The sequence below is a fragment of the Hyla sarda genome, chromosome 7, assembly GCF_029499605.1.
Source record: "Hyla sarda isolate aHylSar1 chromosome 7, aHylSar1.hap1, whole genome shotgun sequence".
In the NCBI taxonomy this organism is placed as follows: domain Eukaryota; kingdom Metazoa; phylum Chordata; class Amphibia; order Anura; family Hylidae; genus Hyla; species Hyla sarda.
This window is the reverse complement of record NC_079195.1, coordinates 24,278,377-24,291,035: the sequence shown is the minus strand read 5'-3', so window position 1 is coordinate 24,291,035 and position 12,659 is coordinate 24,278,377. Positions and strand designations below refer to the sequence as shown.

The 12,659-nt window shown below is 42.5% G+C and overlaps 1 protein-coding gene across 5 annotated transcripts in view; it reads left to right on the top strand.

Annotated features, from left to right (window-relative positions):
* LOC130281964 (rap1 GTPase-activating protein 1-like) overlaps window positions 1-12,659 on the top strand; it is a 147,459-nt gene that overhangs the window by 112,971 nt on the left and 21,829 nt on the right. For all 5 annotated transcript variants that reach the window (XM_056529765.1, XM_056529764.1, XM_056529766.1 and 2 more), the window contains 4 exons: window positions 6,235-6,288; window positions 8,236-8,319; window positions 10,221-10,321; window positions 10,559-10,688. In XM_056529765.1, coding sequence (XP_056385740.1) covers window positions 6,235-6,288; window positions 8,236-8,319; window positions 10,221-10,321; window positions 10,559-10,688 — 369 coding nt within the window. The remainder of the gene's footprint in view (window positions 1-6,234; window positions 6,289-8,235; window positions 8,320-10,220; window positions 10,322-10,558; window positions 10,689-12,659) is intronic.

The window sequence follows — 12,659 nt, the reverse complement described above, 5'->3', positions numbered from 1 at the left end:
TATATGTTACCATAGGGTACAAGACTGCTGGCACACACAGTTTCTTATCAACTCTCCAGATGCCGTCTTTGCCCTGTACCACCGCTTTCTTCTTCCATTGGTCTCTCTCAGCATACATTGCTGGTTCCTACAAGAGACCTAACCAGACTGATTCACACTTCCCCATCCACCTGTACACTCTACCATAACTGTGGGAGGACAGGAGCACTGCAGCCTCGGCAGCCTTCTCCACCATCCAGTCCCCTTGGCTTCTGAGGTTTGTTTCCTTCATGAGGGTGTGACATTTACGATGGCCACCTTCTCTGGCAGCTCTAGGACTTTGAACACTTGAATTACAAACTACAGATTCTACATTTTGATTGGTTTGCCCAAGGATTCAAGAAAACCTTCACTCCAATAGGCCCATACTTTGTGGGCGGTAATAAAAGTGTACCCGTACTCATTATGTCTTAAAGGGGTATTCCAGGCCAAAACTTTTTTTTATATATCAACTGTCTCCGGAAAGTTAAACAGATTTGTAAATTACTTCTATTAAAAAATCTTAATCCTTGCAATAGTTATTAGCTTCTGAAGTTGAGTTGTTGTTTTCAGTCTAACTGCTCTCTGATGACTCACATCACGGGAGCTGTGCAGTTCCTATGGGGATATTCTCCCATTATGCACAGCTCCCGGGACGTGACATCATCATTAAGCAGTTAGACAGAAAACTTCAGAAGCTAATAACTATTGGAAGGATTAAATTTTTTTAATAGAAGTAATTTCAAATCTGTTTAAATTTCCGGAGCCAGTTGATATGTATAAAAAAAGGTTTTGCCTGGAATACCCCTTTAACTTCAGATACCTTACACATCTCAGTAAATATCAACTCTACTTTTCTGAACCACCAGCTCAGATCGAGTGGTTTATTGCAGTAGAACTTCATTCTGTGTGTGGTCACCATATATCCTGTCTTATGTATTAAATCTTAACATTACTTGGAACAAGCTTACCTTTATAACTCAGCATCAACCATGGATTCTCTGATATCCTATCATGGCTCTTGAATTTTTAACCTTAAAAGTTTAAGACAATCAGCATCTTCATGTTACACTAAATTATCATAAAGTTATCCACTCAAAATGTATGTAATTCAAATAAATACAATGAAGAATGTATAGGCATATCACATTGTGTATGCAGGTACTATAAACACACTCAAGTTTAAACAGTAGTTTCTTCAATTTAATATCACTGTGTTTCAGTAGACTAAGGCTGTCAATCTTCCTATAAGCCCCGCCTTTCTCCTCCCACTCCTCTACGTCACTGCTCACTGCCCCTTTGAGTCTGTTTTTTTTGTTCTTCCTCAGGTTTGTTCAGTTTTCAACAACACTTGAACGTCTAGTATCTGACTGGATTTCTGTGTTACTTTACCTCAAGAGACATACAAGACACATGGAAAATGTAACAATACCGACATTTACAAATACTCAACGTACAACACACAGGGCCCACATTCTCACCAAAAATGTAAAAGAATCAAAAATATACAGAGCTCTTTCAAAAATTGGGAAAAATCACCTTTAATGTGAATTATTTATAATCAATAAACCATTAGCTGATTTTAAATGCTTAAGGTAACATTCATTAATTAAATAGTGATCACTTTTTTAAATCTATTTTATATCTTATTTTATTTTGCTTGGCCAAATCCATCCTGTTCAACTGTAAAACAAAACATATTAAGAAATTAATAGAATATCATCAAATAGGTTCAATTAATACCACGTGGATTTTCTTTTTGTTTTTTACCTATTTAAAAAAAGGATCCATTACAACATAAACACTTACATAAACAGCTTCACCAGTAAACATTCACTGGCCATACTCCAAGTATTCCTAGTTCATTAATCTACATCATACATACTTCACTATACTGGGTGTGCTAAGATGGCAGCCGGGGGTGGAGGTGGGAATAACTGGGTGAGCCTAAATGGCTGTTGGGGGTGGAAGTGGGAATACTTCACTTCCAGGAGTGGTAACATGGCTGCCACTTCCAGGTACAGCGTGGGGCAGAGACTAGGAGCAGCCTCATGGCTATCTCCAGAAAAAGAGAGAACATGGGATGATTAAAGGTAAAATCTTAACATTATCTGGGGTTGTGATTTTAGGATGCAGTTGATGTGCGCCACAGCTGTAACAAATATCACTCCATAAGGGATTCTTAGCTTCATAATGATAGCATTATATAGACAGTTCTATTTTCACATTCCCTTCCCCCCTAACATTCCTTTTTCCCTCACTCAATCTCCATTTTCCATTCATGGTATCTCACACCCTAAAACAAAGGCTCTCTTCATTGAATATATGATATTTCTCACTATCTTATCAATAGTTTATAAAAATGTACATCGGTGTTAATTTCATTACCTAAATATTTTCATCATACTTTCAGCCAACAACAACTTTGACCTATCTATACCCATTCTGATGACTACAATATAAATAAATCAAATCATAATTTGCTCTCAAGAATCACATTGCTTTATATGACTGCATGTAACACCACTATGTATGAATACTTTTGTCCATCAACCATCAGTATATTTCAAACTTTCAACTGCCTTAGACATTCCATAGTACATTTCTCACACCTATTCAGCTGCTAACAACATCTGTTCCTCTTCTACTTCTCTCATCACTTGTATATATCTTTAACTTTTGGACTAACTCATCACATGCTTTCCATCAACAACAATGTATACTGTTATTTGTCTACTCAAGCTACTATATCCAATACCACTATGGAACATTCTTTGGGAGATAATTGGGCAATCCTGCTCAACAACTTAGTTTACAACACAGACACAGTTTTGAAATTTCTGAGGGTACTACAACTACCATCATACCTTCTATTCATCCCTTTATATCTACACACTTTTTCAGATTCTCCAGCTTTCATAAGTTTCCCATCTTTGCACACTCATACTTTCTTCCCTTAGTATTTCTGCTGACTCTCTAGGGCTGATGGTTGCCCCCTGCAGTTCCCCTCCCCTTTCCTGTCAGCAACTCTGTGAGGTCAGGTTAAAACTGCAGATCCATGACCCCCTACTTCTCCCTGTCTACATCTAGAGCCCACAGCCCCCCTTCCTCCTGCTCTTCCTTGTGGGACCTATTCATGGGCCTCCAGCTGTTGCACAACTAAAACCCTCTCAACCCCTCCTGTACTTTAGGAGATATTGTTACAACACTAATACATTCAAATGAAGTTCTTTTTAACTAGGTCTAGTAATAGAAAGGGAAGATCTACTCCCTCTCTTCATCTGAATTAGCTAATTTAACAACAATCCATGGACACATGAAGACATGACATGGCACATATACCACATATACCATCAGTTGCAATGGGACAGGTCCCAGGAATATTGCGGAAAGTCCTGTGTATACACCATGTCCTAGGCTCAACTCCAGCGTCTACTTATAACAGCATAACTGGCGTCCTGCGCCACTCTGTTCTAGACCTGCCGCCTACTTATGACAGACTCTGTAAACACCTTGTCCTAGCCATGCCATGTCTACTCATCCTAGACACGCAAATGGCTACCTACTACAATTTACTTTGAAATTAATTCCCCGATTATGACCCAGTCCCTCCCGCCAGGATCCTGCGTACTCACTCGCTCACTCACATTTCATACACACTCGGGCAGTAGATAGTTACTTTATGACAGGTACAAGGTTCATGACACTGGGCGAGAATTTACCTGCCTCTGGTAGGTCACGAGCAAGTCGACTAGAGCAGCAAGACAAAACAAAGGGGGAGACAGGGGTACTTTGGCTACGTAAAAGAATGTCCTACCGTATGCCTGGAGTTGATTAAATTCCGTCTGCGTCCAACCTTTGTCCAATCTGTCCGCTCTGTGTATTGCGACTAGCACATGAGGCCTAAATCCAGTGGCCCACGTTGGGCGCCAAATCTGATATGGATTTTATCAGTGACCTTGTAACTATCTTACGCCCGGCCAAATCGGTATACAGAATTCCCTATACCGAAGTATACCAAAGTAAATCAAACAGAGCCATGTCAGTTTCAAATACTTCAAAGTTCTGTGTGCTCTTCTGAGCTTTATTTCAAACCGTTCAACCTTATATCACCTTTGTAATTAACATAAGTCCCCACCCTCAGTAGGGGGATGTTCTTTGTCTTGACATACCATATGCATACCATATAAGGTATAGTTCTTTGTTACACTTCAGCAGGCCTCAAGTCCTCTTGCATGCTAGCCAGCAATTTCCTCTGTTCGATGGTGGGGGCCAGACAGGGAGGAGCACAATAGCATGCGGGGGCTCCTAAATTAACATTTTACATATACACAAGCGCATATATATAATGAAAACCAGTGCAGCACTCTATAAATTGAAGAAAGTGAAAAATGTATTCCATCAAAAAAAAATAGAAAAAAGCAGCTTTTTTAAAAAATTTTTTGTTTTTTTATTTAATATTTTTTGGATGGAACACGTTCTTCATTTTATGGAGTGCTGCACTGGTTTTCATTATTTTATGGACTTGGAGGAATTGGTTTTTTTTGAGTAGCCTTCACCCACAATATTGAATATATTTTTTCTTTGAGTGCTGTTGCATTTTTTTCTATAAATATATACACATACACACATATATACATCCATTACAATAGAATATCATTGATCAGTGTTATCGGCGCTATGCTTGTACAGCCTGGTTAAGAAATCCTGTACAGGCAGAGGATCCCACAGCAGCACAGAGATAAGTTGCAGACCTCTGCCTGCCATCTTAGCTGATCGGGACCCTGCGATTGCCCAGCGGAAGTCCCGATCAGCCCCCTAAGCTAATCTGCAGATGAACTTTACACTTTTAGATGCCACAAGTGTGGTAACTGGTTGTGATGCAGGGCAGATGGAATTACCCTAGGGGTAGATGGCATTAACCCCTTGTGTTCGTGACGCCAGGCCGTGGTTTATCCTCGATACCACCTGAAGGTATACCGCTGAATCCTGGGCTAGGCACAAGGGCAATAATGACTCTGACACCAAGTTACGGACAACGGTAGCTTTACTGAGGGTAGACAGATGGTAGTCTATACAGTTCAGCCAGGGCTCAAGGAGGTGACCAGTGACTCAGAGACCTTAAGGGCTTGCTGGGACTTGTAGTAGGACTGGACAGCTGCCGACAGGGACTGACTTGACTTGACTGATGACTGACAAACCTATGACTATAGATTAGTTGGAATTGACTGTGGCTGCAGGCTGGACTTGAGGCCTCCAAAGACTCTGGACACACACTAGGACTCGACTTGACCTCAGCAAAGACTCAGGAACTAAGAGAGTGAGCTAGCACCACCCAGGGCTTATATGGGGGAGACTAGCAAGGAGTCCATAGGTCACCCCTGGGATCACCTGGTCACTGATACCTCCAGGGTAACAATCACATGGTGCATTTCTTAAAGTAACAACACATTATAGATCACAATACACAGCAAAACATATGTACAGGGGGGAAACATGTACAAGGAGGCCCAGGGGACACAGAATAGAGGCTGCCTGACAGGGCAGCAAGGGTACGGGGTAACATCTCTCGTACTTGGCCACCACACAATCAACTTTGATTTTAATATCTAAAGGGGTACTCCGGTGCTCCAGCGTACTGAACATTTTGCTCAGACCCGGAGGATGTGATCGTGACGTCATGGCCACACACCCTCTATTCAAGTCTATGGGAGGGGGCGTGTCAGACAACACGCCCCCTCCCATAGACATGAATGAAGGGGCATGGTGTGATGTCACAAGGGGGTGTGGCTGTGACATCACAACCACTGCCGCAGGAGCCCGGCGTTTGTTTAGAATGCAGGGTGCTAGGGGGATCCCAGGGGCCCCAAGCAGTGGGACCACCAAGATCAGACATCTTATCCTCTAGCCCCTTTAATGCTGGACCTCTGCTTCAAAGTCCCATAGGGGGTGCCGGGTATGCATGTATTTCCTGTGTCCTCTAGGGGTTAATAGAGTGCCAATGACAGGAGCCCCAGGAACCAGCTACAATTACAAAGTATTATGTTATGGTGTCTGGGGCACCTGCCATGGGGTCCCTAAGAGCTATGTATCCCTTTAATCATTGCTATTCCCCCCCCTACCCCCTGATAATTTCTGCACAATACTTATTACCACTATGCCCCCAGGGCCGGATATCCCCCTTACACCCATGTCCTCTTGTTGTTTTTCTCATAGGCCTTATGTGAAGAGTTGTCAGTGGAAAGGTTCTTCCCCGTCCTACACATGAAGGTGAGAATTTTATGTATGGATCTTCCTTTATAGTCTTGATAACCAATATATTGTTATATTATAACAGAGCATGTCTGAAGGTCATGTACCATCTGTAAAGTCAAATCCAGCATGGTGTGAAATCTCTAGCCGCCTATAGCTGCTAAGGAACCTCTGGTAAAGTCTCTTTTCAGGCCAGGATTTTTATAGAATGACTGACAGGTTCAGTAGTGGGGCCTTTCAGTCCCTTCCTGGCCAGTCCAGGTTTTTGGTGTAACCTAAATCAGCACATGTTCTAAATACAGCTTGTCACTAACGTATAAGAAAACCCCTCTCCATAGGGGGAAATATTATAGTAGTTATACAATGGCAAGTAGAAATGAAGGTAGACGGACGACTCACCCAGGTAGCAAAAATATCTTCTTTATTCAAGGCTTGCAGCTTAAAATAACAGCAGGTTCAGGGGGGTCTGTCAGCAGGAACGCAGGGCTGTGGAGTGCAACGACCGTATCGCTTCGGACTGAAGCTTCTTCCGGCCTCCAACAGGTTGGAGGCCGGAAGAAGCTTCAGTCCGAAGCGATACGGTCGTTGCACTCCACAGCCCTGCGTTCCTGCTGACAGACCCCCCTGAACCTGCTGTTATTTTAAGATGCAAGCCTTGAATAAAGAAGATATTTTTGCTACCTGGGTGAGTCGTCCGTCTACCTTCATTTCTACTTGCCATTGTATGAAAGACTTTGTCCTTTATAGACGTAGACGCTCCCCTTAGCACCTAGTGCAGCAGGTCACACACCCCGGATAGTCCGGACAGGATAATTTGACTCACAGTCGAGTAGACAGTGCCTGGTGCTCTTCTCTCTATTACAATTATAGTAGTTATATTCTTGTATATAGGAGCAGTATTATAGTAGTTATATTCTTGTACATATGGGGCAGTATTATAGTAGTTATATTCTTGTATATAGGAGCAGTATTATAGTAGTTATATTCTTGTACATATGGGGCAGTATTATAGTAGTTATATTCTTGTATATAGGAGCAGTATTATAGTAGTTATAGTCTTGTATATAGGAGCAGTATCATAGTAGTTATATTCTTGTATATAGGAGACAGTATTATAGTAGTTATAATATTGTACATAGGAGCAGTATTATAGTAGTTATATTCTTGTATATAGGAGGCAGTACTATAGTAGTTATATTCTTGTATATAGGAGCACTATTATAGTAGTTATATTCTTGTATATAGGAGCAGTATTATAGTAGTTATATTCTTGTATATAGGAGCAGTATTATAGTAGTTATATTCTTATACATAGGGGGCAGTATTATAGTAGTTATATTCTTGTATATAGGAGCAGTATTATAGTAGTTGTATTCTTGTACATAGGGGGCAGTATTATAGTAGTTATATTCTTGTATATAGGGGGCAGTGTTATAGTAGTTGTATTCTTGTACATAGGGGGCAGTATTATAGTAGTTATATTCTTGTATATAGGGGGCAGTGTTATAGTAGTTGTATTCTTGTACATAGGGGGCAGTATTATAGTAGTGTTAGTCATTGCTGAAGGAATATTGTACATTACATACATGTCCTATTGCAGAAGAAAGGATGGATCCAGCACAGTAAACTCGTACAATCAAGCACCAACCGACACAGAATAAAACAGTAACGCATTTCAGCCAGGTAAACTAGCCTTACTCATACCACATCAGTACATCACTACATCAGTAGTATGAGTAAGGCTAGTTTACCTGTCTGAAACGCGTTACTGTTTTATTGTGTTTTATACTGTGTCGGTTGGTGCTTTAATAAAGAAGTTGTTTGTACTATTTACTGCGCTGGATCCGTCCTTTCTTCTGCTGGTGTTGGTTCACACCAATCCGAGCGTGGACACTGGCATTCAGGGGTGAGATGATGAACTCTCTTTTTTTTCACTTTACACATGTCCTATTATTTGCTCCTCAGGCCTCTCAGCTGCTGGTGACCTTTGATGAACATGTTATGACCAACAACTTCAAGTTTGGTGTCATATACCAGAAACCAGGGCAGGTGAGGCCCATAAGCCGAGCTGTGATTATATCTAGTATTCATTCTACATCAATATCTGCTGTGGATAGGGTAATGTGTATAGGTGTGAACAGGGGTCGTAGCTATAGAGCAGTGGTCTTCAAACTGTGGCCCTCCAGATGTTGCAAAACTACAATTCCCAGCATGCCCGGACAGCCAACGGCTGTCCGGGCATGCTGGGAGTTGTAGTTTTGCAACAGCTGGAGGGCCACAGTTTGAAGACCACTGCTATAGAGGGTGCAGAGGTAGCAGTCGCATCGGGGTCCTGGTGCCGAAGGTGGCCTTAAAAGCACATCTGCCCCATTAGAGACCAGTATTATTATTGGCACATGGGGGCCTAGTGCAGATTTTGCATCCGGGCCCAGAAGCTACAATTTAGGCCTCTGGGTGCAAATTAAAGGGGTACTCCGGTGGAAAACTTTTTTTTTAATTTTTTTTAATCAACTGGTGCCAGAAAGATAAACAAACAGATTTGTAAATTACTTCTATTAAAAAATCTTAATCGTTCCAGTACTTATTAGCTGCTGAATACTACAGAGGAAATTTTTATTTTTTATTTTTTGGAACCCAGAGCTCTCTGCTGACATCACGAGCACAGTGCTCCCTGCTGACACCTCTGTCCATTTTAAGAACTGTCCAGAGTAGGAGAAAATCCCCATAGCAAACATATGCTGCTCTGGACAGTTGCTAAAATGGACAGAGATGTGGAGCAGAGAGCATTGTGCTCGTGATTCAGCAGAGAGCTCTGTGTTCCAAAAAGATAAAGATGTCCTCTGTAGTATTCAGCAGCTAATAAGTACTGGAAGGAGTAAGATTTTTTAATAGAAGTAATTTACAAATCTGTTTAACTTTCTGGCACCAGTTGATTTAAAAAAAAATAAAAAAAAAAAATAGTTTTCCACCGGAGTACCCCTTTAAGGTTTTTGATGGGTAACAAGGCCAGACCAAGGTTGGGGGGAGTCAATGGGACATCAGTGAATTGTTTACATGGCTACAACTCAACAAAATGCTCTGATACATTGTAGCAATCCATGCAACTGGGTCAGGAGGATATGATCAGGGCGGTAAATAATATCCATTCTACATAGTACATTCACTGACAGCAAGCAGAGACCATGCAAATATTGACCAAATGGAACCCAAATTATATTAAAAAGCTGCAAAATGTTTCATTCTATGATGAATAAGCTTTGTTCATGTAAGACTGGAAGGGGATATCAAGAAACAGAGATAATTTCTTCTAAAAAAAACAGCACCACCACTGTCCTCAGGTTGTGGGTGCTATTACAACTTGGCTCCTTTTACATCTATGGAACTGAGGATGACATGGGATGCCTTTGGTTTCCCCGGAGTGCCTCTTTCAAGGGGTACTCCACCCCTAGACATATTATCCCCCATCCAAAGTATATGGGATAAGATGTCTGATCGCAGGGATCCTACCGCTGGGGACCCCCGGGATCTCGGCTGTGGCACCCCAGAAATCCGGTGCATGGAGCGAACTTCGTTCCGTGCCGGATGACTGGCGATGTGGGGCGGAGGCTTGTGACATCACGGCCACACCTTCTAAATGAAAGTCTATGAGAGGAGGTGTGATGGTCATGCCCCCTCCCATAGACATGCATTTAGGGGGTGTGGCCATGACGCCGCGAGCGGTGCACGGCCGTGATGTCACAAGGTCTGGCGCGCCGGCGCTCCGATGCTGCACCCGACACTCTAAACAAATGCCGTGTGCCGCAGTCGAGATCACTGGGGTCTCCAGTGGCAAGACCCCCGCAATCAGACATCTTATCCCCTATCCTTTTGGACAGGGGATAAGGTTGTCTAGGGGCAGAGTACCCCTTTAATGCCATCATCATCATCATCTATCTCTTCTCGCCTTCCAGGTGACTGAGTCCGAGATGTTCGGTAACACAGAGGAGAGTTTGGGATTCGCGGAATTTCTCAATTTCTTGGGCGAAACAATCGACCTGCAGAATTTCAAAGGGTGAGAAAACCGTCGGCGCGTTGTGAGAGTCTGCGTTGTTAATGGACTTGGCTTTTGTGAGAAATAATAAAGCTTTCAATAATGCAGGGACATCAATAATGCACGAGGGGCCGCCGGGCCTTGTGAACGTTTATCACACTTTTACATATGGTGCGAATTGACCAACAGAGAGTTTGGGGGGGGGGGGGGAGCGGGGGGTTGTGGGCCGATCTGATGGTTACTTTCTTGACACTTTAGGTTTCGTGGCGGTCTGGATGTAACGCAAGGTCAGACGGGAACTGAATCGGTGTACACCACCTTCCGGGGCCACGAGATCATGTTCCACGTGTCGACAAAACTGCCCTACACAGCGGGGGACGCGCAGCAGGTCGGTGTGCCATTGAACATGAGACTTGTTACAGCAGTGTGTCCACAACCAGTGTGCCTCCAGCTGTTGCAAAACTACAACTCCCAGCATGCCCGGACAGCCGAAGGCTGTCCGGGCATGATGGGTGTTGTAGTTTTGCAACAGCTGGAGGCACACAGGTTGTGAAACACTGGGCTCATAGGATAATAGTCACCTCTCCCATGGATCATGTGAATAGTCCTTGGAAGAATCGAAATTTAGCTTTTTCTTTATTATCGTCTTTTGTTATTCCTGTCGCGTCTGTTCTACTAAATACTTATATGATGATTATGAAATAATTTCTCATAAAACATCGTTTATTGTGTATCCCAAAGATGTTTAGTGTGCCATTCCCCTGTTACTCCTCCTGGAAATGAAAACTTGCAGGGTATCTCATATCCTATCCTAATTTCCTGTCCTCATTTCTCATCCTCATATACAAACTTCATATCCTGTTTTTATATCCCGACCTCATATTCCTACTTCATATCTCGTCCTCATATCCCGCCTTATATCCTGTCCTCATATCCCATCCTCATATCCCTACTTCATATCTTGTCCTCCTATCCCGACCTTAAATCTCGCCTTGTATCACATCCTCATATCTCGTCCTCATATCCTGTGCTCATATCCCGCCTTATATCCTTTCCTCATATCCCTACTTCATATCTCGTCCTCATATCCCATTCTCATATCCCGCCTTATATCCTTTCCTCATATCCCAACTTCATATCTTGTCCTCCTGTCCCGACCTTAAATCTCGCCTTGTATCCCATCCTCATATCTCGTCCTCATATCTCGTCCTCATATCTTGTCCTTATATCTCGTCCTCATATCCCGTCCTCATATACCAACTCATATCCCAACCCTATATCCAGCCTTATATCCCCTCCTAATATCCCAACCCTATATCGCGTCCTCATATCCCATCCTCATATCCCAACCTCATATCTTGTCCTCATTTCCCAAACCTTAAATCTCGCCTTGTAAGTTGTATCCCGTCCTCATATCCTAACTTCATATCTTGTCCTGATATCCCAACCTCATATCTCGTCCTCATATCCCGTCCTATTATACCAACTCATATCTCAACCCTATATCCAGCCTTATATTTCATCCTCATATCCCGCCCTCATATACCAACTCATATCCCAAACCTATTTCCCGCCTTATATCCTCTGCTCATATCCCAACCCTATATCCCATCCTCACATCTCATCCTCATATCCCCCCTCAAATCTTGCCTTCTATCTCGACCTCATGTACTTTCCTCATATCCAGACCTCTTACCCTGCCTTATATCCCATCCACATATCCCAACCTCATGTCTTTTCTTCATCTTGAGGTCCACAGTTTAGAGATCACTATTCTATAAGGACAATAATAAACATATTAGGCCCAACTATAGCCCCCATGTGACCCAGAAGACTTTCTAGCCTCTTTTGCAATATCTATATCTTTACTTCCGGCCTTAAAGGGGTAGTCCAGGGTAGTTCTTTCCAGTCTGAGCACAGTGCTCTCTGCTTCCATCTCTGTCCGTGTCAGGAACTGTTGCAAATCCCCATTGCAAAGCTCTCCTGCTACGAACAGTACCTGACACGGACAGAGGTGGAAACAGAGAGCACTGTGGTCAGGCTGGAAAGAACTACACAACTTCCTCTGTAGTATACAGCAGCTGATAAGTACTGTAAGGATTAACATTTTTAAATAGAAGTAATTTACAAATCTGTTAAATTTTCTGACACCAGTTGATTTAAAAACGTACCCCTCTGAATGTGACCTTTGGAGATCAGCAACCACTATAAGAGTTTCTGTGGCCTATAACCAATATAAATCTTAATCTTCACCGGATATTGGTATTATTTAAGCACTACATGGCAGCATTAAGTGTCACATTTGCACTGTGTATTGTGTTAGTATAGTGTATGGTGCTGACATTCTATAGCATTATTA